This window comes from Haemaphysalis longicornis, unplaced genomic scaffold (assembly GCF_048455015.1).
Source record: "Haemaphysalis longicornis isolate Haplotype H1 unplaced genomic scaffold, Haemaphysalis longicornis Haplotype H1 scaffold_9, whole genome shotgun sequence".
Classification (NCBI taxonomy): Eukaryota; Metazoa; Arthropoda; class Arachnida; order Ixodida; family Ixodidae; genus Haemaphysalis; species Haemaphysalis longicornis.
Genome location: NW_027526460.1, coordinates 95,118,177 through 95,142,916, shown reverse-complemented (window position 1 = coordinate 95,142,916; position 24,740 = coordinate 95,118,177). Strand labels below are relative to the sequence as shown.

At 47.1% G+C, this 24,740-nt stretch overlaps 1 protein-coding gene across 7 annotated transcripts in view; it reads left to right on the top strand.

The window, feature by feature from the left end:
- LOC144151349 (glutathione S-transferase omega-1-like) overlaps window positions 1-24,740 on the top strand; it is a 72,720-nt gene that overhangs the window by 30,583 nt on the left and 17,397 nt on the right. For 5 of the 7 annotated variants that reach the window (XM_077682365.1, XM_077682366.1, XM_077682367.1 and 2 more), the window contains exons 3-5: window positions 2,642-2,747; window positions 4,819-5,038; window positions 13,874-14,000. In XM_077682365.1, coding sequence (XP_077538491.1) covers window positions 2,642-2,747; window positions 4,819-5,038; window positions 13,874-14,000 — 453 coding nt within the window. The remainder of the gene's footprint in view (window positions 1-2,641; window positions 2,748-4,818; window positions 5,039-13,873; window positions 14,001-24,740) is intronic. The other 2 variants (XM_077682370.1, XM_077682371.1) reach the window with 1 other exon arrangement.

The window sequence follows — 24,740 nt, the reverse complement described above, 5'->3', positions numbered from 1 at the left end:
CAGCTTTTTGGAATTGACAAGTGCGGTGCCACACACGGTTGAAATATCGTTCTATGCAGGTGATATCTGCATCTGGAGTTCTGGCCACAACAGGCGTGTTTTACGATCTCGCCTTCCAAAAGCCCTCAATTCAATAGCGGACTTTTTGACAAGACGCGGCATCGGCATCTCGGCTATAGTAAATGTGCGGCAATAGCCTTAACCAGGCATGATGTATCCCGCTATCACCTTTAATTGGCAGGGGTCCCCATACGCTTTTGGGACTCACACCGATTCCTCGGCGAAACACTTGACACATCGATGACGTGGTCCTCACACGTTCGTCTCCTGAAGAAGATAGGCTCCTTTGCTCAGGTGATCCGCGGGCTGACCAGCGGCTGAGGAGGCTGTTCTCTTGGGCTCCTCCCACGTCTCTACACAGCACTGTACGAAGGACTGCTCCGATACAGCATCCCAGCACTCAGCCCCCTTTCCAAGACCAACACAAGGCTGTTCGAAAGTATGCAGGCCCAAGCTGTGCGGTTTTGTCTTGACCTTTTGCAGACAATTTCTACGCTGGGGACCATACGAGAGTATAGGCGCTTTTTACCCAGAGGAGCAACTTCGCATACATCTGCGGCTGATGACTAGAGCCCCTGGACACCCATTGAGTTGTAGCTCCGCCTTAGAGGTACAAGACACTCTAACATCCTTATGTCAGAAGTCCCCCTCGCCGCTTCTGCTTCCGCCCTGGATGTACTCCCCCTGATGAATTATCACTACAATACTGGGCATCAGCAGTAAATCAAGGTTGCCGATGCCAGCCCTAAAGATACTTCACTCTAAAGTACGGAATTGCTATCCTAACCACAAGCATGTAAACACCGATGCATCGGTAACGGCCACTTCATCTGCGATTGGAATCTGGGTTCCATCGACGCGGACCACAATTGCCGCCAGGTTAAGCCACAAAACAACTACGACGACCTCAGAACATGCTGTCTTGCGCTCCGTTTTGCAGTAAATTCTTGGGCAAAAGCTTCTTTGTGGGTGATTTCCACAGATTCACGGGCGGAGCTTTCCCCATGGCATCATTTCCGAGGGGGCAACCATGGCCCACGAAATACACACCCTGCACACACAGGCTGCCAGCTAGCTTCACGTGGAAGTGTTACAGTGGCTACCTGGACATAGTGGGGTCAATGGGAATGTGGTAGCCAATGAAACAGCTTGCGCGGCCCACACCCAATCTAGTGCCACCATCCGGATTCCTTTCTCTCGACGCGACGCCGCGACGCTTGCGTACTCCGTGGCGCGGCATTCACAATTCTCAGTGTGGAAGGACGGATCAAAAAATTATCAGCCATTGTACAGAATTCATCCCAAAAATACAAGATTACAAAAAACAAAACAAAACAAACAAAAATACAAGATTTGGGAAAAAAATCATCAACTAGACTTTTTCTACGACCTGAGAGGTGGTCATCTTGCGGGTATAAATTCGAAAATTAAGAGGGGTTGGGAGGGGGAGGGGGGGTGTCAGGCCATCCGGACCCCATGTGGATGGATCAACCAATTTGTTCGATAACATCTGACCCGCCGCGGTGGCTCAGTGGCTGAGGCGTTGCGCTGCTGAGCACGAGGTCGCGGGCTCGATTCCCGGCCGCAGCGGCCGCTTTTCTGATGAAGGCGAAAAGCAAAAACGCCCGTGTGTTCGAGATTTCGGCGCACGTTAAAGATCCCCATGCGGTCGAAATTAATCCGGAGCCCTCCACTACGGCGCGCCTCATCGACTGCGTTGCGTCGGTGCGCTAAACCCTACAATCATCATCATCATCGATAAAATCTCCTGCCAAACCGGTTCGGTAACAGACATTGGCACCTAAGTGAAAAAAAAATTGATTGATTGACTGATTGATTGATTGATTGATTGTATTCACGTAGAGGCTGGTAGCCCAGGGAAGGTAGGAATTACGGAAAGGGGCAGTTGGGCGGCCCGTCGACGCTGAGTTTCACGACTGCAGCTGAGCGCGTGAAGAGACGATGAAGAGAAATAATGCCAACCGCAGACTTGGAGGGCCTTGTCACCCACAATGCACCGCGTCCGTTCTTGGACGTGGTACTTTTGGCAGGCTGCAGCTGGCTCGCAGTTTCCTATCATGCGGGATATCGCAAGTTCATGTTATTTACGCATGCGCCAAGGCGGTGCGGTACCGTTCGCCGGGCGGAACGCGTTGGTGCCCGTTTTCTCACACTGGGCCAACGTGGGGTTTCAAACGTAGCGTCACTGACATCGACTAATCTCAGCCGCCGTCACCTGGCGCGTGCGTTGTGCCAAACCATAAATGACCGAAAAAGGGGCCAAGAACACAACATAGGAATTCGTTTAATTCAGAAGATTTAGAGTTTTATAATAAGTACCCTCGGTACTTGTCTGGCAGCAAGCGGTGCTTTATTCACTAAGAAACCGAACAATTACAGGCGGCTTTCGATTCTCCCGCTAAACAACACGTTTCAATGATGCCAAAAATCGAGGCAACCATTCCCCCACATGCCCCGCCCCACTGAAATCTTAGGTGGACTAGCCCAAGAATTATGCGCATTAATGTCTGTTTTGGATGTGGTTCTGAGGTGACGCGACCTCGCCCCCAAATGTGCGCAGGATCGCCGCATCCTCCACTGACACCTGGAAAGCTGCGGCTGTACAGCATGCGGTTCTGCCCCTACGCTCAGCGCACACTGTTGGTACTGAAGGCCAAGGCAATTGAGTGAGTGCGCTAGTACACGGCATAGTTACTTTCTGCGCCTCGTTCATATCCGACCTTTGCTAGCAGCTTTTCCTTGTATACCTCGTTTTTGAACGCTTTTTCTGTGTGCCCTCGCTCCCGTAATGCCCAACATTCACCACTCATTGCTGCAGTCATTCCCATCTTGAGTAGCAAGCCCTGTCGCTAGCAGGGCTGACCCCACCAGTTCATATTAAAGACTCTCTCTCTCTCGTTCTCTTTCTCTATATATCTTTCGATCTCTCTAACTAATACTTACCCCCACCCTAGCAGAAACCACCACATAGCCCCCACCCTGTATCCCCGTTTGTGCCGCTTCTGCGGGGAGTTTGGAACACTTTTTCACATGGTCGGCGGCTGTACACGAAGCCCACTTGACCCGCCCAATCCCTTCCACACCTATGAGCTTTGGGAGAGCGCCTTGGCCAGCTCTTCCCTCGACGTCCAGCGCAAGTTGGTGGAGAGGGCAGAAGACGCGGCCCGTGCCAATGGACTCCTGGAATGAGGAGGCCACCCTAAGGACTCTTTAATAAGAAACAATAAACATGTTTAGTCTCTCTCTCTCTCTCTCTCTCTCTATCTGCCTGACTCTCTCTTTCTTTCTCTTACCCTCTTTTTTCTTTCTTTCTCTTTCTCTCTCTCTCATTCTCTTTATCTTCCTCTCTTTGTCTTTCTATGTCTTTCTTGTCTCTCTCTCTCTTTATTTCTCTTGCTCTCCTCTCTCTCTCTCTCTCTCTCTCTCTCTCTCTCTCTCTCTCTCTCTCTCTCTCTCTCTCTCTCGTTATCTTTCTCTATTTATCTTTCTGTCTCTGTCTCTCTCTCTGTCTTTCTTTCTCTGACTCTCGTTTTTCTTTTTTCTCTTTATTTTCCTCTCTCTCTTCCTCTCTCTCTTTCTATTTATCTTCCTCTCTTTGTCTTTCTATCACTCTTTTCTGTCTGTCTCTCAGTTTATTTCTCTTACTCTCCTTTCTCTCTCTCTCTTCCTCTCTCTCTTTCTATTTATCTTCCTCTCTTTGTCTTTCTATCACTCTTTTCTGTCTGTCTCTCAGTTTATTTCTCTTACTCTCCTTTCTCTCTCTCTTTCTCTCTCACTCTATTCTCTCTCTCTCTTTTACTCTCTATTCTCTCTCTCTCTCTCTATCTCTCTCTCTTTTTCTCTGTTTCTTTTGATCTCTCGCTCTTTTTAACTTTATCTAATTGGGCATCAGCGCACGCAAACTCGCGAAGTGCAGCCTACGTCTGTTTTTGGTACTTACAACTCCGGAAAGTAGGAGTATTTCCGGAATAACCCGGCCATTTTTCAAGACCTAAACAGATTGTTACCGGAATGGCGTCAGTGGTGCAACGGTTGGCGTAGCCACGGAGTCAGAGCTTTTGAAATCTGGCGTGGAGTTTGAATAAAATGCAAGGCAGGAGGTAGTTGGCCTGCAGCAGTTTCGGTGCAATAACTTAATCTATGTTCTCATTCGTTAGTTGTTCTAGTGCAACAGCGGGTAAGGTGCATGACGTCATAAATATAACCACTCGAAAGTCCCGAGAATTTACTAATAAGTCGTTCACTTAGAAGCATCGACCATTAAGCGACCCTATACGAAAAGAGGGGCTTTTCCAGAAAGGCTGTCAAGTGCATAGGACAAGTGAACCCATGACACTCGTTGGTAGTGTTATGCCTGTCTAGGAAAACGTCCGTTCTTTTTTCGCGCCCCCCGTAAATTCAGCACAATTTCCAAACTAACCACTTCCACAATCTGTCTTTGCTACAGTAAGTCAAAATACCTGCCGAACATATAAAGCGCGTGACCGCTGAAGGCAAAATCAGTAATCCCACTTATTTGAGAAATCTCAGTTTGGTTTGATGGGTAGTGGTTAACGTCACCGGCCAAAGCTGGCAGTGGAGAAAAGCATAGAGCATTGTGGCCGCCTTTAACAGCCAGCCGTTCTGCATGGGAGAACGTCTCTGTCGGCAGTTACCTTATACGCAGCTGTCAGGCAAATTTTGAACGGCTATCATGATTCTAAGGACATGTACTCAACTGAATGCGTCGCTTCGCAGTCACGAAGTGGTCAACGTCAATCTACGCGAGCGACCCGAGTGGTACTACGACGTGCTCCCCGCTGGCACGGTGCCTGTGCTGTACCAGGATGACAAGGTCATCAGCGGTTCCATGCCGATCATCGAGTACGTCGAGGAAGTGTACCCCGAGCCAGCGCTCATGCCGTGCGACCCGTACCTGAAGGCCCTCGACAGGAGCTTCCTGGACTCGGCCCTGCAGGTAAGGATTCTGGCAACACTTGAACAGATACATCTACACTGTATTTACCCAGCTTCACCTGTGCTTTCTAAAAGAAAACGCGTTAAGTGGATGCTCACTGGATCAAAAACAATAGAGGAACATGTAATGCCACGATAAAAATTAGCAGTGGCTAAGCTCGGCTCTACCAGGATATATGCAGCGTGAGCTAAGGTTCAGCTGGTTATTCTTAGGTTTCCTGGTTGTCTAGGATTAGCTGATTATCATGCTTACTGCTGCTAAGGCAATTTCCAATCCAATCCATTCCATTCCAATCCAATCCAATCCAGTCGCGGCGGCGGCGGCTCCGGCGCGCCAGCTGTGCGCCGTGAGACGTCACTGCTCCTCGCGCATGTGCAGCACGGCTCTCCAGGAGCCACGCGAAATTGCTCAACCTCGGCCAGTGTAGCTCACGCTACACAATGCATGTAAAGATACATGGGGGTTTAACGCGCCGGGCTATGAGGCGCGCCGTAGCGGAGGGCACCGGATTAATTTTCGCCACCTGGGGGTCTTTAACGTGTACCGGAATGTCAACAGACGGGCGTTTTCAATTTTGTTCATCTGAAAAGCAGCCACCTCGGCCAGGTTCGAATCCGCGTCCTTGGGTTCAGCAGCCCAACGGCTTAGCCACAAAGCCACTGCGGCGGGTACGGAAACGCATGTAGGGAATATAAGTATTATCAACACTGTCACCATCGTTGTCGTCGTCATCACCATCATCATCATCGTCAGCGTATTTATGTCTACTGCAGGATGAAGTCCAGGACTAACTCCCTCATTGACTTCCAACTGCTCTCATCGTGCGCTCTTCAAACTCAATCTTTGCCACGAAATTTTCTTATCTCACCCCTCCACCCAGTTATCGGTCGTGTCATTAGTCCCGTCTTTCGGTACTCTGTTACACTGGTGGTTCATTCCTTCCGAGTTTTCCACAAAAGATGCCCAGCCGAGCTCCAGTTCTTCCTCTTAATTAGAGCTAGGATATCTCTCACACTACCATAGGTCGGCAGAACAGAAAAAACTCACTCAAACTCAATCACAATTTTTTTCATTAACGCTGTACTCAATCAAACTCAGACTCAAAAAGCTCGTCTGTTCTCAAAATCAATCATACTCACTCATCGAATACTCATTTAAAATCGTACTCACTTGTACTCAAACTCATTTGTCCTCACGAGTATTCATACTCAATCTGTACTCATGAGTACTCCATCTGTAATCATGAGTACTCAATCAGTACTCACGAGTACTCAATCAGTACTCACGAGTACTCAATCTTCTATACTCATGAGTACTCAATCTATACTCATGAGTACTCAATCTGTATTCATGAGTACTACTCACAATACTCATGAGTACTCAATCTGTACTCATGAGTACTCAATCTTATTCACGAATACTACTCACAAATACGCAACTACTCACTCGCTGCACAGCGAGTGAGTAGTTGCACAGTTAAGCTGCACAGTTAAGTTGCACAGTTGTAAGTTGCACAGTTAAGCTGCACGAGTTAAGCTGCACAGCGGCACCGCTAAATGTTTGCGACTCGTAGATGCGCGCCCGTCCTCGAGTTCGCGATAGAACTTTTTTGCACTACTGTACTCACGAGTGCATGCACTCGAAAATACAGTATTCATGAGTATTTTACTCTCGAGTACTGTATACTCACGAGTAGTACTCATGAGTACTGGGTACTCACGAGTACTACTCATAAGTACTGTGTACTCATGAGTAATCATACTCATGAGCACTCATACTCATGAATACTGTACTCATGAGTACTCATTCTGATGAGTAGTGTACTCATGAGTACTGTACTCACGAGTAGTGGACTTACCCCTGTACTCACTCGTCATCGCACTCACTTTTTTCATCTGGGTGTGTACTCACTCATCATCATACTCACTCGTGAGTTTGAGTACAAATGAGTACAAATGAGTGTACTCACGAGTGAGTACGCCGACCTATGCACACTACTATATACATACGTATTTCTAAAACAAGTTCGCTATTGTGATTGAACCACTAAACCCCGCGGCAAGCTCACTCCAAAGCAGTAACTGCGACGTTGGTTTACCGTATAAACAGTAGTTCTCGCTTAATTCAAGCCCGGCCACGTTATGGTTGGTTGCGGAAAAACTCTGACTTAACTTACTACGCATTTGTATGGATAGCCTAAAAGCGGAACCAATTCGGTCGCTTGCGGGCCTAAGCAATGTTAAGAGATTTATAAAAGCATGTTTCATCATATCCCATACCTTTAGAGTGAAATTCTGAAAAGATCCATTTTCAGGGAGCCTCTACATCATGAAAGAAATCCGCGTTCCAAATTTCAACTCCGGATCCAGCCGTTTACGGTACATGATTATTCCTCTACATCAAGTGTTATTTATTTACGATCGTTAGGTGTAAAATTTATGCCACTCCTGTAGTAGATTTTCAGGCATTTGTGTTAGTAGACTTCAGGCAGAAAAATGAATGGGATAAATATACGGGTTTAAGCGATTTGGGGGACGAGTGAGAACACGTTTCGCTAAGTTACCTCGCTAAAGATCAATTTTTTAAAAGCAGTGCCTATTCCTTGGACCAGTGGATTATGATTATCATAAAAACTGCATAATGTGCATCATTATTCTGTGGACCAGACCACAGGGTTCAGGTTTATTCTGTGGACCGTACCACCGTATAGTTGATCCTTATTCGTCTAAAGCAACCTAAAAGATATCAATTGATTCACACTTATTTACAAAAATAATGCGTAGAGTTTATTTAAGAGAACCGGTTACAGCGAGAAAGAAAAAATAAATTCCATAAATGCTGGGACTCAAACCCAGGGCGTTAGGGCCAAAAACTCAATACTCTACCGCTGCGCTACGGAAGCCGTCGGGGGAACCCTTTTAGCAGTAGCTCAAAACAAGAACATTATTACCCTGTAGTCTGGACCACAGAATGCAGCTCAAGATTACTTTGTGGTCTGGGGCCCTATTCTCGACTGTACAAATTCGCAGGGAATCCGCCATGTTTTTGCGTAAGTGCGACGTAAGCAATCAGTGACGTGATGCGCATCACGTCAGTGATTGCTTACGTCGTGCTTACGCAAAAAAACATGGCGAATGCGGACATATAGCTATGACGACATGCAGTGTAATTTGACGCTTCACACATAAAGATCACAACCAAGGTATCAAATACTGCGCGTAAAAGATTAAAAACACTTGGCATGCACTACAAAAATTAAGATGGTAGCTGAGGCTGGCAAGAGAAACATTCTTCAGGTCAAAATTGGCGTCAACACCACAAGGCGATCGAGTAACGTCGATCCAAAAGCGAGCGAAAGGCGGATGTTGAACTAAAGAACATCGCACAAATTTTTTTACCGTATCTATTTATTTCTTTCAATCGCTTTTAGTAACATAGCTGGGCTCTCTGCTTCAATGCAATCTTTGTTGCGTTATGACCATGGGTTATCACCTTCCCGGCCACCACCACCGCCACGCTATCGTCTGCTGCTATGGTACAAGTTTAAGGCGTGATCACATAAAAATAAGGCCGCGACCATCGCTTGTATGTCACATAAGAGGAGCGAAGCGCTACGCCTGATAACTGCGGAGCGTACCGACGTCGCCGATTCACGCATTTGTCAAGCTCAACTTCGATCAGCGCTGTAATGAACAAAATAGTAACTTTCTTTGTTATTTTTCTCTTGAGTTCGATCAAGTGGCCCAGCTGCTTACTAGGAGGAGTGTGGAAAAATGTCATGCATTGGGTTCTCTTTGTCATGGAGAGGCTTGTACTGCCCTCTTATGTTGCGGTTACGCCAAGAAATAATTTTTATTTTATTGCCAAACATAAAAGCAAAATACTGCACGTTATTTGTATGCTCCGTGATTGATCGCTGACTTGGAAACAGTCGAAACTATTATTTCTTTCGGTAGAAAACATGCTTTAAGCAGCGCGTAACGCGAAACTGCGCCTGCTGCGAATTCACGGACATTTCGCGGCGCCGAAGGTCGGTGAAATTTTCTGCCCTATTTCGCGGCGAAAGCAGCCGCCATTTTTAAGCTGTTTCGTAACATCACGTCACTTTTACACAGGCTGAAGTTGCCAATGTGTGACGTGATCGTTCCCGTCAACTGTTTAACTTACGTCACCCCTTCTCAGCCAATCACAGAGAGGATGTGTATTACTACAAGCAGTATTGTTGTTGAATAGCAAAGACAGGTACATACGTTGTCATGTCTAGTGCTTTTAGTCTAGTTTTTCATTGCTGGCCAAGAATTATGCGCTTTCAGTAAAGAGAAATAAGGCAAACTTTAGAACTGGTGCCCGTAAAGGTCATAAAACGTCAAAATGACGAAGGCACACACAACCGCTTTGTCAACCGGCAGCACGTGAGCAAAATTGAAAGCCAATCAGAAAAGACTTTCGGCAAATTTCCAGTTCCCTGGAAATTTGTGCAGTCGAGAATAGGGCCCCTGGTCCACAGAATAGGCAGTGCATTTTCTAAACACGCAAAGCTTTTTCTTCCACATTGCCGTGAGTAGTTTTCAGACGCAAAGTCTAATTTTGTAAAGGAAAGTTTGACATCCACCTAAATGCAGCCATACGGCTACAAAGGAAAGCTATAACTTTTCTCGGAAACTTCGAAGTTGAAGAAAAATTCGTCCTGGTCCAGGATTCGAACCCGGGACACTGCTTAACCGGAGCAGTCGCTCTACCAACTGAGCTAACCAGGAGGCTAGTCGTTAGTAGCGCGAAAGCGAATTGATCAACAACTCGAAGTGAAGGACAGGTGTTAATTTTAGAATTTTTGAAGAACTTGTGTGACCATGCAGGTCTGAGCTAAGTGCCATTCCTTTAATTTCGTTACGGGGTATCTCTTAAAAGAATTTCAACTGCTTATAGGCATTTTTATCGTGAAACTGGACTAAAAATGAATTAAATTGCTGCATGCTACTGAGAGGTATTGATGGATTTATTGGAACAGGTTTGACAGTTTTGATGTTGCTGTTAGTGAAATTTCTCAATTTTGAAATGGGTGAGAGATATTTGTATGAGGAACTTTTCGGCGTGAGTGCTTATTCGTTTACCGGCTAAGAGCTGTTGAGGGATTTGTAAGTACACGTTCGAGCCAGAAGATATTCACTTGACTGTGTAAGGAGTAAAGAAGTCTGGCATTTTTCGTGGACATTTATGGTTAATTTATATGGTTAATTTATATGGTTTATATGGTTCATTTATATAGTACGGCCTTTACCATGCAGTAACTTACGAGTCTATCAGGTATTGTGGGAGTGCTGAAAATGCCTGCCGACCGGATATGATATTCGTTTATAACCTCCTTCTCAGTGAAACACCCGAAATTTCTGAATGTGAATACTAGACATTTGCCTTTGGTATGAATAATGTTTGCACGCTCACAATAATGCAATATATAGTTGAGAAAACACTTTTAAGCCGGTAGTTAATTATTATGCTCGATCAGCATCAAATAATAAAATAATCTTAATTTGTTTTTGGACATTTGTATGAGCTACACTAAACCAAGGGCTAGAACGACTTGAAATAAGTCACGCAGCTAAAACAAACAACAGCATGCTTAGAGAAAACATTTTAGAACCATGAGAGAGAGAGAGAGAGAGAGAGAGAGAGAGAGAGAGAGAGAGAGAGAGAGAGAGAGAGAGAGAGAGAGAGAGAGAGAGAGAGAGAGAGAGAGAGAGAGAGAGAGAGAGAGAGAGAGCAGTGCGGAAAGTTCGCTTATACTTACAACGATATAAAACACACCAGACAAGCGCTTACTGTTAACTGTATCCTACGCACATAAAGCGTGTTTTTGTGTTTTTATACATCATAAGTTTTCGACATGTGTAAAAGTGAGGCAAAACTGCAAATTATGCCAGCCAGTTCACAAAATAACCCCCTTTCCCTGTCTTGCCGAACCCAAACATATGTGCGTGCGAAAAATAACTGCACGTGAAAGCACTCATTGCATTACACTAAAAAAACATGGTCCTGTCTGCGTCAAGCAATTTAATGGAAGTGTCCATTGCGCACTGATCATGCTTCTTTTTAATCGAAAGCGCTTGCAATAGCTCTCTTGCTGTCTGACAGGTGTTTCGCGCTAGTCTTGGCCTTATCAAAATGGGCACACAAGTTCTGTCACCACAATCCACGGACAAGTAGACTAAATCTCTGTAGTAAAAATACAAGTGTACATTTTTATAGCGATGCATCAAAAACTGCCCTTACCGGGTGGTGTACTGCGTGTTGTGTACGAACCCGATTTTAGGATCTCTAGGACCATGAACTTCAAGAGCAGTGTTTTTCAGCAGAATTCAACGGCATTTTTTTTTGTTTAAAATCACATTGTATAACATAAAATTATCAAGTTTATCATTTTCATAGGTTCCCTGAGCGTTGTACGCGCATTATCACCCTGGAAGTCTTGTAGAATCTCGTAGAATCTAGAAGTGACCGTCCAGGCCATTCTGGGATCTCCGATAATGCAACTGCGGATCAAATGACCGCTGCGACTGCTGCACTTCCGAATACTGTGGACATAACAACAGTACCCTACAGTCTACACCGACCGCAAGACACACGTCAGACAACACCTGCGTAAAACAGAGCAAGCAGACTGGAATCAACAAACAGACAACAAGCACATAGTAAAACCACACTTAGGACGATACACAGCTGACTCCTACAACAGGTCCACAGAAATTGCATTAGCAGGGTTACAGATAGGCCATACTCATGTAACACGCTCACACATGCCCACATAATCTTCAAGACCACTGTGCAGCAGGTGTGGAGAGTGCCTATCCGTAATTTACACGACGCAAGCACTTCCAAGTCCACCCATTGTTATTTTTATCCGACGAACGCCTGATTCCTTTTAAGCGTCTTTTTAAGTACTTGCCAGAGATTAAATTTTAGAGCTCTATCAAAAACTGGCCCTCTACACCAGCCATCTTTATTTTCACTAATTCATTTTACTTTTATTCTTCATTACCGATTTTAGTATCTACCTTTTCATCTCTGCTAACTACATTATTTTGGCGCTCTTTGCCGTAGTCGGCCCTGCGCCATAAACATCCATCCACCATCATTGAGTAGACCAAATCATCTTCCTTAATGCTCAGCGCATGCTCCCTCAAACATTCTTAGCCAACATTACTAGCGTAATTAAAATGAATGCTGTGAATATTATAAAACATGACATGAATGTTCTCTGAAACATTATTGCTTAAAAGGTCAAGTAGATTCCCTGACCACTGCGCAAATTTTCGGTGTCGGAGGCTCGGACCCCGAGGAGGCCACCGATGGCCGAGGAATGATACACTGACGTCAACGTAGCACAGAAAACAAGATGGATATTTATTAAGATGGCGAACCGGTTGATAGGCACCCGAGGCATTCTGGTTACAAAATTATTACATGCACTTTTCCACATTCTGGTAATGAAAATAATAGAGTACAAAGAACATATTTACAACATGTAGAACAAAAAGTAAACCTAGCACGGCTTCATAAACTTAGGATAATTTCAATTTTATGCTGTTGCCAGCATAAATAGAGTATGTGCGGACGGTTTTTATTTTAGAATGACTTTCCTGAAGAGTCACTTCAAGGTTTCTGGCTAGGCACATGGCGGAGAAATCTCTTCAAAACCTTCAACCCGTGCTCCGTTTACTTTTTGTTTCACCTGTACAAGCCCGGCATTTTCATTGCGATGCAAAACGTTAATCATTCGTGTTGCAACCCGCCACGGTGGCTCAGTGGCTAAGGCATTGTGCTGCTGAGCACGAGGTCGCGGGCTCGATTCCCGGCCGCGGCGGCCGCTTTCCAGATGGAGGCGAAAAGCAAAAACGCCCGTGTGCACGAGATTTTGGCGCACGTTAAACATCCCCAGCTGGTCAAAATTAATCCGGAGCCCTCCACTACCGCGCGCCTCATCGCCTGCTTTGCGTCGGCGCGTTAAACCCTACAATCAATCAATCATTCGTGTTGCATGACATGTCACTCCGCGTCCCTAAACCGACCTAGAACATACCAGGCCATCCCCATTAACGCAAAGAATGGGCAGAATTGAGCTCAGAGCACATTTCACGCTAAAAAATCACGGGTCTTGGAAAACAATTTCAGCTTTACTGGGGCTTGAAACCATGCCGTTCGCTTCAAAACCCGTGAACAAAGCCGCGACGGTAGCTCGGCGTATATAGCCTCGAGGCAAGCACTCACGAGCTCACGAGCAGCGCTCACGAGCCCTAGGATGCTCAAGCACGTGCTTAAAAGACTAGGAGGGGTGTTCCAAAGGAACCAGTAGATAGCGCTGATGATGATGATTATAGGGTTTAATGCGCCGACGCAACGCAGACGATGAGGCGCGCCTTATTGTAGGGCTCCGGATTAATTTTGACCACCTGGGGATCTCTAACGTGCGCCGAAATCTCGTACACACGGGCGTTTTTGCTTTTCGCCTCCATCAGAAAAGCGGCCGCCGCGGCCGGGAATCGAGCCCGCGACCTCGTGCTCAGCAGTAGATAGCGCTGGGTGCGTACAGAAAGTGCCGGGCTTGTATCTATCCGGGTACGAAATGTCGCTTCACAGTTGCATTCAGAGCCCAACTGAGTGAAGCCGCAGCGAAATGAAAACGGAGGGCTTCGCAACGCAGGACGCAGATCATTTATGCCGTGTATGAAGCATTGGAACTTTTGAAGCATTGCCTCCAACAGTGAAACCCCGCCGTGTTTACTTCTCGAAGCGAGGATAACCATGGAATTTGCGCTTTTCTTTCTCCCCGATGCGAAGTGTGCAACTATGATCGTCAGCATTATGATGAAGCGCGGCTCAAGAGAAGAGCACTGGGCGGACGTCGTCCAGAAGATGAAATCTTTCGAGAAGGAGCTGGGCAAGAGGAAAACGACATATTTTTCAGGTACAGACTTTTATTGGAGTTTTAGATTACCGTGTGTACCGTGTGTACTGGCGTACCATGTGTACCGGGACCTGACTGCGCATGCACGCGCGGTTACGGCGAGGCGGGCTACCCCTGCGGCACGAATGCGCGGGCACGGCAAGGGCCGGCCGACCGGCCACCAGCGGAACTAAGCCACACTACCGGAATGGATGCGCATATGCCCAGTCGAGTCCTGGTATAGACGGTACGCACGGTACACACGGTAAGATAAAATCATCTATTATTTCAAAATATTTATATTTAATGCGTTGTTTAACTACATACTTTTGACTAAACGTTTCATCGTATGCGTTGTATTCACTGGCGTGGAACGTGTGCGGGCAACCATGTGTGTGCGCCGTCACTGGTTACGTCGGGCTCCACGGGATGGCGGTACTTGTCCGTGCTAAGCACATAATGTGTGTTGGATGTTCCACTCTACCTCACGGAACGCAGAGTAATGCCTCAACTCCAAAGTGAGTGCAATCTCTGTTGACACCCCCGTTGAGAGTCGGGTTGAAACGGGGCAGACGACGCACGCCGGTGTTTTTTTTTTTTTTTTCCTGCGGCGTGCGGCCGCAGTGGCACAAGCCGCGCTACGCCCGTGGCGCTTCAGCCATGTCCGTGGTCATTAACAGTGTTGCCAAGCGAAACAATTTACTGCTGAACTTCTCGGTTAATACGATCTATACCGTTGCCACTTTTCTATTAGGGTTTTCCAATGCGAGGAAACTAGTTGCCTATGTTGACCGAAAATCAGGAGTTCATAGCACACAAAATGGCCGCCTGCTCGAGCAAAAAAAAAAAAAAAAAGCGGAAAATGGATGTTCGTATCTACACCACGTTTTTCAGGGAAGCTTCAATAAACAAAGCAACTTATAAGCAATATAAACAAGACAATTCTGCTATGATGCTTCAGTGAATACTCTTGCTCTGCAAGGATTGTCGCACGTCAAAACCCTTGCTCTTTTCCGCCCAACTATCCGCCAAAAGCATCGCCTACTTTGCAAAGTAAAGGTGCGGTTGTTTTCGTTCACTCGATAATTCAAGATTCGGATAATTCGTACATTTTTTTTTCTTTACTCTATAGAGGTCTGAATTAGCGAGCTTTCACTGCATAACGTCGCCAACCGGTACAGCGCGGCATACAAGGAGTGCGACGTTGCTTGGCTTGTTGTAAGGCTAAGCGTTACGGCCATGTAACATTAGGCTTAACGGCTATGCAACATTGCGCCTAGATATAGGCCTAACAAGCACGAGAAACAGAAACAGACGCAAAGGTAAACAGGGTGAGGCATGCTCAGGCCAGGCGCGTTCGGCAAATAAGTGCAGTAACGTTTTCGCACTCATCACATCATACTGAATATTTCGGTGGCCCGTTTCGTTTCGCCGAAATTGCGTATCATTTATTACTATTTTCTGTGTGTTCTCGCCTAGGCGCGCAACCGGGAGTCGTCGACTACGCGCTGTGGCCCACAATCGCGGAGGCACTCGACTTCAGCGTAGTGTACCCGGAATTGAAGATGCCGGCGCCCGACGAGTTGCCGCTATTCTCGCGCTGGGTGAGCAGTATGCGGGGGCACCCCGTGATCAAGGCCGCCATCAACGAGGACCACAACCTGAAGTTCATCAGGTCGTGCGTCACCGGAGAGAAGGACTTCAACGCGGTACTGGAATAGCAGAGCTACATCTGCAGATGGCGCCTCAGCTGTCTTCTTTTTTTTAGCTCAAATAGCCTTTAGCGTGCGTGTTTTCCTCTCTGGAAGGTATATGAACAGCTTTTAAGGCGAAAACCTTAGACGCCTCATCAAACGCGAGAAGTGACCGTCGTCGTCCTTCAACCGGAACGGTATCAAAATAGCCGCCGCTGCAAAGAGAAAATAAATAAATAAAAATTGTGGTTGATCCCTCTTTTATAGGAATCGGCAAAACACGAAAGTGAAAGGGGCCTTCACAGGAGCAGTTGAATGTTAAAGGAACCTCATTCTTGTGCGAAGGTTTCGCGAGCCTGACCCCGCCAAGCGAAGTGACGCCGGCACGCAAGAAACAAAAAAAAAAAGGGGGGGGGGGGGGGGAGGGTGCGGTGCCTCAATTCACGCGCGTCCCCCGTACACCAAGGCGCTGGCATCGAGGCGCCAACTGTGGGCGCTCATTAGCGTCATGATGCGCTACTTCACTTCGGCTCTACTAGACGGCGCGCACCATCTGAATGAGTCATATAGGGAAGGACATAAGGCGCGTTCATGCAGTCGATCACGTCTCGGGGTGCGTTCCAATTTACCCTTTAGACGGCTTCGTTGCCGTCTTCGCGGACAGTCCGTCATGTTAAGCCCCGTTCCAACTCGAACGAAGCAGTCAACGAAGACTGCTTCTAAGAGACAGCATCGAAGTCAACAAAGATGCAAACTACCTTCCTGTCTAAACAACTAAGCGACGCCAGCGCCACCTTTTTGCGTATTAATGTTAAAACAGAAGCACTTGTTCTTTTCTGAAATATTTATAATAATTTACTAGTGGTGAAGATGACTTTGTTTAATTTTTTTTTGAATCACGTAATGTTTGTAATAACAACGGTAATATTAGTTACGAAACCTGCGGCATGCGTTTCTCAACATGTCTGCTACGAGGCTGTCGTCTGCGCTGGTGTTGCGTTTGGGACCACGGCGCCGTTACAATTTTATTCCTTTAGACGTCTAGTTAGACTGCTTCGTAGGCTGTCTACCAAGCTGTCCGAGAATCGGAATGCAGCCTCGGTTTGTAGCTCAGTGGGCAGAGCGCCACGCACTTCCCGTTGCGGCCAGAGAGTCGTGGGCTCGAAACTGGGCGCCGCCACCGCCGCAATGGCACTTTTTCTGGCGACGTCACTTCCGTGACGGATATCACGTCACCAAGATCTTTGTGTACCCGGGCATAAAACACCTTCATGTTACAAACCCGTTTACGTTCCTGTGGGAGTTGCACCTGGAGCTCCAGAGCGGGGTCCAAGTGCGTTACTACTGCGCTAGTCCCTCAGTGTGCCAGAACTAAACAAGAATTAGCCCGATGCATACCCTGTACGGGTGAACGTGACGACGGCACTTGAGTATAACAGGTGCACGCTGACTGCGGTGAAGTTGTCGCGTGAATTGCGTCCTGTCTGTCGGTGTGGAGTGATTCGAGGGGAACGATTAGAAACGAAAGGGAAGAGAGAGACGCAAACACGATGTAGCGGCAAATAAGTAGTAGATAATTGTATATTGCCGCGAACCATGCATTGGGTTTGTTTCCATTCATTCGCAAGATGGCTCGCAATGGTTGAGTGATTCGAGGAGGACGATTAGAAAAGAAAGGGAAGAGAGAGACGCAAACATGATGTAGCGGCAAATAAGTAGTAGATAATTCTATATTGCCGCGAACCATGCATTGGGTTTGTTTCCGTTCGTTCGCAAGATGGCTTGCGATGGTTCGCAAGATGGCTCCATTCGTTCGCAAGATGTCGTATAACCTCTGAGAGGTTACGGCAAGGTGGAATGTTCGAGTTGTCCTTTCAGCAATCAGCAAGCTCGGCCAGCTCTGTTCGGCACTGAAGGGGACACCTAAAAAGAGAAGCTGCAATAAAAGTCACTCCAAGTCCTTCGTTGAAGGCACAGTGCGAGTGGTTTATGAAATCCCACTCACACGTGGTCATATATATCGGCCAAACTGAAAAGTGCATAAACGACCGTACGAGGGATCATGCTCGGATTTTAAACACCAAGGATGCGGAACCTTTCACTACACATTTTATGACCTGCAAACCTGAGCCAGCCTTTTTGAAGTCAGAAGTTTGGGCGAACGCAAAAAATCGGAGTGACCGGAAACTGATAGAAGCGTATCGCGTCAAGATGAAAGCAGTAACTGTGTACGGGGATCTACGGTGGGGCTATAATGATGATAAGGTGCGTTTTTTAAATTACATAGGTGAGCCGAGCTGGCTCCTGTAGGATGTTGTTTCAGTGGATATCTGGGGTTGGCGCACCCGTTGGAGGCAAAATATTTCAAATAAACAGTTAGCTACTAGTAGCGCCCGTTCATGACCCGTTGTGTCTGGTGCACGAAGCGCTGTGCGTCGGCCTGATTCCTGTATTGGGCCCTCTTTCAAAAGGACCTGCCGGAGCTACAGAGAGAATATAGGAGCACTCCTGAGGGCTTGCATTGGTGTCCCAAAAACCACCTCTACTGTCTAAACGCTGGCAGAAATGCACATGCCTCTCCCCCTCGGCACATATGAACTGCTTCGTTTGCGGAAGTGGATTGTGGCAAGGAAGCGGGGCCATCCTCTAGCGGCAAGTTGCACAACGTGCTACTGCAGCTCCACAAGCAACAAGCTCCTCTACTGCACTGGCCCTGAATGTCTGTGCCCGTACAAATAATGACCATAGTGCCCGGCATTACAAGCAAGGAACATCTCACGCAAATACAGGGCCCACACTCGCATGCACACTGACGGACCCGTGTAAGTCACGTGATCCAATATTGGGGCGTGGATCAGTGTTGCGGAATGGGCGTCCCCACTCCATTCCAATTCCATTCCGTGGAATTGCAAGTTGCCTAAACTCCATTCCTTTCAATTCCTCGGAATGCCAGAACATCGCCCATTCCCACTCCGGGAATGGCCGGGCCGTTAAATTCCATTCCTCTAATTCCTCAACGTTTTATCGGGTTATTATCAAGTTACCAATCAACCTACCATTAAGCTGATGTTATTACACGTGTTAAGAACGCCTAAAATACGCAAAACACGTAACCACGGTCGAGGGATAGTGGCTTTGTGGCATATCTTATGCAGTGCAATCACCCTACTAATTCACACAGGGGCAGTTCTCCCGGTAGTTATTACAGTATTTGCATGGTCAGCATGTCTTTACGAGTTGTGATGCTTTAATATTGTTTAAGTGTGAATGTGTTAATGCTAACATGACGACATGTTCTATTTTTGTGCGGACAAAAGGATGGTTGAAGAAGACATTATATTCCTTAAGCAGTTAACACGCGTATGGAGCGGTCGTGAGCATGGTTAGATCTATAATTTTGTTAACGACGAACAGAACCTCCGGATCTGGTGGTATCAGTTGGAAGAATTACCGTTTGAGCACCTTGTCCTGCCAGGTCGTCAGCACTCACGCATGTCAAGCGCGCCTTGAAAGCACGGATAGGTTCAGAACTTCCTGTGTTTGCGTGTGCGCAGGTATGCAATGTCGCCCAAACTACGTTGGATGATACCTGACGTGCGTCAGGTATCATCCACTGCGCACGAGCGAAAGTTCAGGCTGTGCTTAGAGTATGCGCGACCTTTGTATGGGTGTCTCGATGAGAACCATTGCGCAGGTAGAATTCTTTTCTCTCTCGTTAGTGTATATTGGGATAGTGCATTTGTTCGTATACTAATCCATGTCTTGTTTTGTTTTTCTTTTACAAATTGGGAGATCGTTCACAGTTTAGCACCACGCAACCTTTGGCTCTAGCTAACTAAAGAAGGACTTAGAGAATGTGTTGCGCCCTTGGACCCAGCAAAACTCAGTCCAAGGCCTGTATAACTAATTTGAGGAGTTGCATGCAGTGGAGTAGCAGTGAAGGTTCCCCCAAGTGTCCTCTAGTCTGGGCGATCAACCGACAGAAAAGATGTCAAGAAAAATGATAACGATAATAATAGAAGGACATGTTCGGCAGCCGGTCAGTATAGTGTTGTGGAAATACCTACGCCAGAAAAAAGTGCTTAAATGTCCTCGTTGATTGATTGCAGGGTTTAACGCGCCGACGCAACGCAGGCAATGAGGCGCGCCGTAGTGGAGGGTCCGGATTAATTTTGACCACCTTAGGCCGAAATCTCGTACACACGGGCGTTTTTTCTTTTCACCTCCATCAGGTGGTTTGATTCCCGGCCGCCGCGGCCGGGAATCAAACCACGACCTCGTGCTCAGCAGCGCAATTAGCTCTCCTCGTGAATTTCATATGCTGCAATAAAGGTCTCAAGCTGCCGTGAAAGGTCGAAAAAAAAGTTTATTTTGGTTTCATTCATCAAAATCACGTAACAAAATGATGTGAGCCACACACATTGAAGGCGGGCCAGTTGGTACATAACAGCGCTAGAAACAGGACTGCAGAAAGGGCACACAGACAGGGCGCTGTCTGTGTGCCCTTTCTGTAGTCCTGTTTCTAGCGCTGTTTTATGAGTAAGCCAAATGGTCGCTTCGCCGTTCAGTTCTGAAAACACGAAGTGTAAATGACGGCTGCTACAATGATCAGTTATAAAAACAAAAAAAAAAGTAAAATAAAGCAGTTGCCGTGTGCCTGTGTGTTGCACTTGACAAACGAGCTGCTTAAAAGAGGTGTTTGAGAGCCGGTTTCGCTTCGCTGTCTGTCATTAAAACGGATGTCGTAGAAAACACGCGTTCCACGTTAGCTGACGTCCCATTTACAACGGAAACTGCTCCTGCGAGTCGGGAAAGCAAGGGAAAGTGGCTAGCGTCCGCTTTCCGTTAGGTCGGAGCCGTTTCGGAACAAAGCTTGCAGCGTGCAGCTTGCAGGAGCAGGCGTGACCGCAGGTCCTATTACATGGGCTCTCCTGTTTCGGGTGGATTCTCGAACCAGTATTTTAGGCCTTCGTCGATGCTGCTTCGGGCAAAGGCGTCCGAGTGTCTAGACAGGGGGGACAGTATTGCAAAAGGTCCTGGGGGAGGAGGGGGATCGGGGCGTAAGCTCGTATGCGAAATTTTGCAGTGAACACAAGCACCGCGCCAGCGTCCCTATGACGGCGAGGTGGGATGCAATTACCGACAGTTTTGGGCGCAAAAAACAAAAGTGAGGGGTGGGGACACATCCCCACCCTTTTGCGCTCGCAGCCGGGGCGAAGGCGCCGCCAAGGTAAAAAATCACAAGGCGACGTTGGTGGCAGAGAAAGGTGGGGATGCCGCCGCGGTAGTTCCCCACGACGGATACCAAGGAGGTTAAAAAAAACTGCAATTTTTTTTAACCTCCTTGACGGATACCAACGGCTTAGAGCCGCGGTTATTACGCGGAGAATCGCGACGAACTTCGTAGCAGCGCTGTATATACGGACATAATTGTAGTAGAATCGCTGCTTATAAATATACCGTGCTTGTAATCAGCCAATCGATTTTAACGGTACTGCGTTATTGTTAAATTCAAGGCTCCGGCTTACTAATGTTTGAACTTGGGCTGGTGGGATATTTTGCATATTTTTGCATATTTTGACAAAAAACAGCGCGTAGAAGGAAAAGTGCGCTTTATTTTGGGAAAAATACATGTAATTCCATTCCCATTCCATTCCGGGCAAAATTAGCTTAATTCCATTCCCATTCCATTCCTTGAAGCATTGTCGCCATTCCACTCCCATTCCATTCTGGGGTCGCGAAAATGTGGAATTATTCCGGATTCATTCCAATTCCGGACTGGTAACTCCGCAACACTGGCGTGGATACCTTCATCACGCACCACCTTACTCTCATGCTCAGCCACAGGACAAGATCTAGCGCTGCAGAACTTGAATCCAGCTCTGCGGGCAGCCGTCACCTACATTGCCGAGCAGCCTGCACGTCAGTGGGCTTCCGGGACTGTTCCATTGTCTAGCGTTTTTCCCGAAACATGCTCTGTATCTCCAAGCTCTACAATTTCATCTGATAAAGTTTGATCTCTCTCTCTCTCTCTCTCTCTCTCTCTCTCTCTCTCTCTCTCTCTCTCTCTCTCTCTCTCTCTCTCTCTCTGGGTGGCTTCCGGCCCATTGTGGCATAACCGGTAACAACAAGCCGGACATTGCAGCCTCGATCGCTTGTGACCTAAATGCACCAGAGAGCAATACCACTCAATCGAAAACAAGTTTCATTCCTTGCCTCCAGCGTGCAGCGATCAACCTCAGCCCTGTATACGCATCACGTAGCCTCGCGCCCTTCTGTTTTGCTGAACCACTTCGCAACTACATCTTCAAATTTTGTGGAAGAGACAACGTAACAAACATTTCCTTGGGGGGCACGGCTAAAGGTAAACCAGTTGCCTGACGGAGGCCATGCCACCCTTAGCAACAGATGGTTGCGGCAAAACAATGCATGTACAAGGGACCTAAAGATAACTGGACTCTCCAAGCGTGACGAAGCAGTGCTACTTCGTATGCGGCTCAAAGTCGCCGACAGGCGACACTCATTCCACTTCAAAGTGAATGCAGCACGTGAAGACCTGCAGCACGTAATCTGCGAATGTGTTCGATTCACCGCTTACCCAACGCCCCTTGCAGCGCCTTCGGAACGGCCGCTTTTACGTGCGTCTATATCTGAAGGACTTATCTGGCCCGCGGTCGCGTCTAGAACGTACGTCAGGCGCGACAGATACTCCGACAAATGCACGTTCATGGGACATAGCAAGCTACGCATGTACAGTTCGTGACGTCAGCAGCCACATTAAACGTCGTTCACCTTCCACCCTCTATCCATATCTTCTAATTGTTGTTACTACTAATTGTTGTTACTACTAAAGTCCCTACTGATTGCTTGCACTGCACGCCTGCCGGCCGACCGATGCCCAATCAACCTCATCAATACGCATATAAAAAGCACATCTCGACACTAAGCTGATAGTATTTGCGCTTGGAGGTGGTAGGAACTAAACCGTATACCTTCGCATAATTTAACAACGCGATATGTGTTGGGTCACAACAAGATCACCTATTCTTTAACTTTTGCTTCGATGTGGACTGACATCACGTTTACAAGCCTATTGCAGGCCAAGACCTTCATAAATAGCCGCGCAGCGTTATCGGCAGCCCTCCTATACCGCCCGAAGATCGCGTTACCAACCGCTCCTAAAAAAAAGGAAATAAAAGTGGACAAGACTACAATGAATGTGGTTATAGGGATTGTTTCGCCTCTTCTCATCTGGTTATTAATTTGTTTATTACATACCTGAAAGACCCCTTTTAGGCTTACGTGAGAGGTGGACAAACAGACATGACAGGCGGAATACAGGGTAAGCCCTCATTCACACAGCCGTTTTTCACCCCGTCACGTCACCGTCACGTCACCGTCTTCCGTCATAGGCGACGTTTTCTCGGGCGATTTCTCGCCGAAAACGGTGCGACGGTGACGGGAAGCCCAGCTGTACGTTTCCGTTCCGTCAGCGCGAAGGGACCAGGCTCCGTGCTAAACCAGCCAATCAGAAAACAAATTTTTATGGCTAAATTTAGCGAAAAGTGAGCACACGTAAAAATCTAAGCCCTTTTCTTTACTTTTCAGAGTAAGCACGCTCAATTCTAGGCTAAACTGATCACTAGGCAGACGACCCTGTACTCTGACGGAGAGCTCCAGTACGAACACTACTCCGTTTACGTCTCCGTCGCGGTTTTTTGACGTGATGGTGCCGTGACGGAGAAGGTGACGGCTGTGTGTATGAGGGCTAACGCTGCAAGCAGTGAAGATTATACAGCACAGAACAAGGGTCTACTTTCGGTGATTCTGACAATGCTGGCATGAATATCGTTCCAGCCATGCCCAGTACGAATGAAAAATTAAAGCTGAAAAGTTGTAGTAATGGCAGCCGTTGGCGAGTAGACGGCGTTACAATGACTGTTTCTCGAAGCTCGATGAAGAGCTACGATTAACTGATTATCTGGTGGTAAGCAATAGAACGACCTATGCAAAACAAACTGAGAGACGTGCTATCACGAGATGGGAGGCGAGGGAAGGAGTCTGAAATTGCGAATTTAGAGCTGAAACGGTTCGTAGTACGAAGAGTCTGATAAGGTGAAGCACATAATAGGAGTACTCATACGGCGCCACCATTCTGCGTCCTCTCTCTTTCGTTACTTTTTTCTTTTTTTACCTTTCCTTTTTTCGCCGGCGATATCCGCTCGCACATCTGGTTCCACCAACTTTGAAAGCTGTTTTTCACCATCGTTTTTCCGCCAGCTGCATACAACGGCCATTCGCCTCGAATTTCTATCCGTCGCCAGTGATCTGCAGTCGCTTGCCACTGACATTGCCTTCACTGCTCTCCGCAGAAACATGAACGCCTGGGCACTAAAAACCGGTGAGTACCCGGAGCTATTTTGCAGCCTCCTAAAGGTAACCACGTCGCTTTACTTCGATAAGCATAGTTCTGTCCCATGAAACGTGGACGACTTACCAGAACGAGATAATTGTTAGTAAAGGGGCTGTGCCCCCGTAGCGTTGTTTGCATTACGTAACAGCTTATGGCCCGCCCGACCCGATTTGAAGCAAATCAGACGAGAATGTATTGGTCGTAAGAAGCCATGGATCGCCGTGAAACCTTGTTGTGCAGAATTAAAACAGCAGGCAGAAGTACCTGCATAGAACAAGTTCCACGGAAACATACTTGCTCTGAAAAGAGGCAACCCACCTAGCTGCTTTTTAAAAAGAGGAGGCGATTTCGAGAGGGGGAGTTGACGCTGAGGGGGAGGGTAATAGCGGTGGAGTGTTTAGGGAGAGGGTAAGTGAAGGAGGAGAATAATAGGAGGGAAGGGAACGAGAGGAGTACGAAAGGTACGATTGAGTAAGGAATACTAAAGGCAGAAGGGAAGAAGGAAGCGAAAGGGATTGAAAATAATATTAGGGGAAAACGATTGATTGATTGATTGATTGATTGATTGATCGATCGATCGATCGATCGATCGATTGATTGATTGATTGATTGATTGATTGATTGATTGATCGATCGATCGATCGATCGATCGAT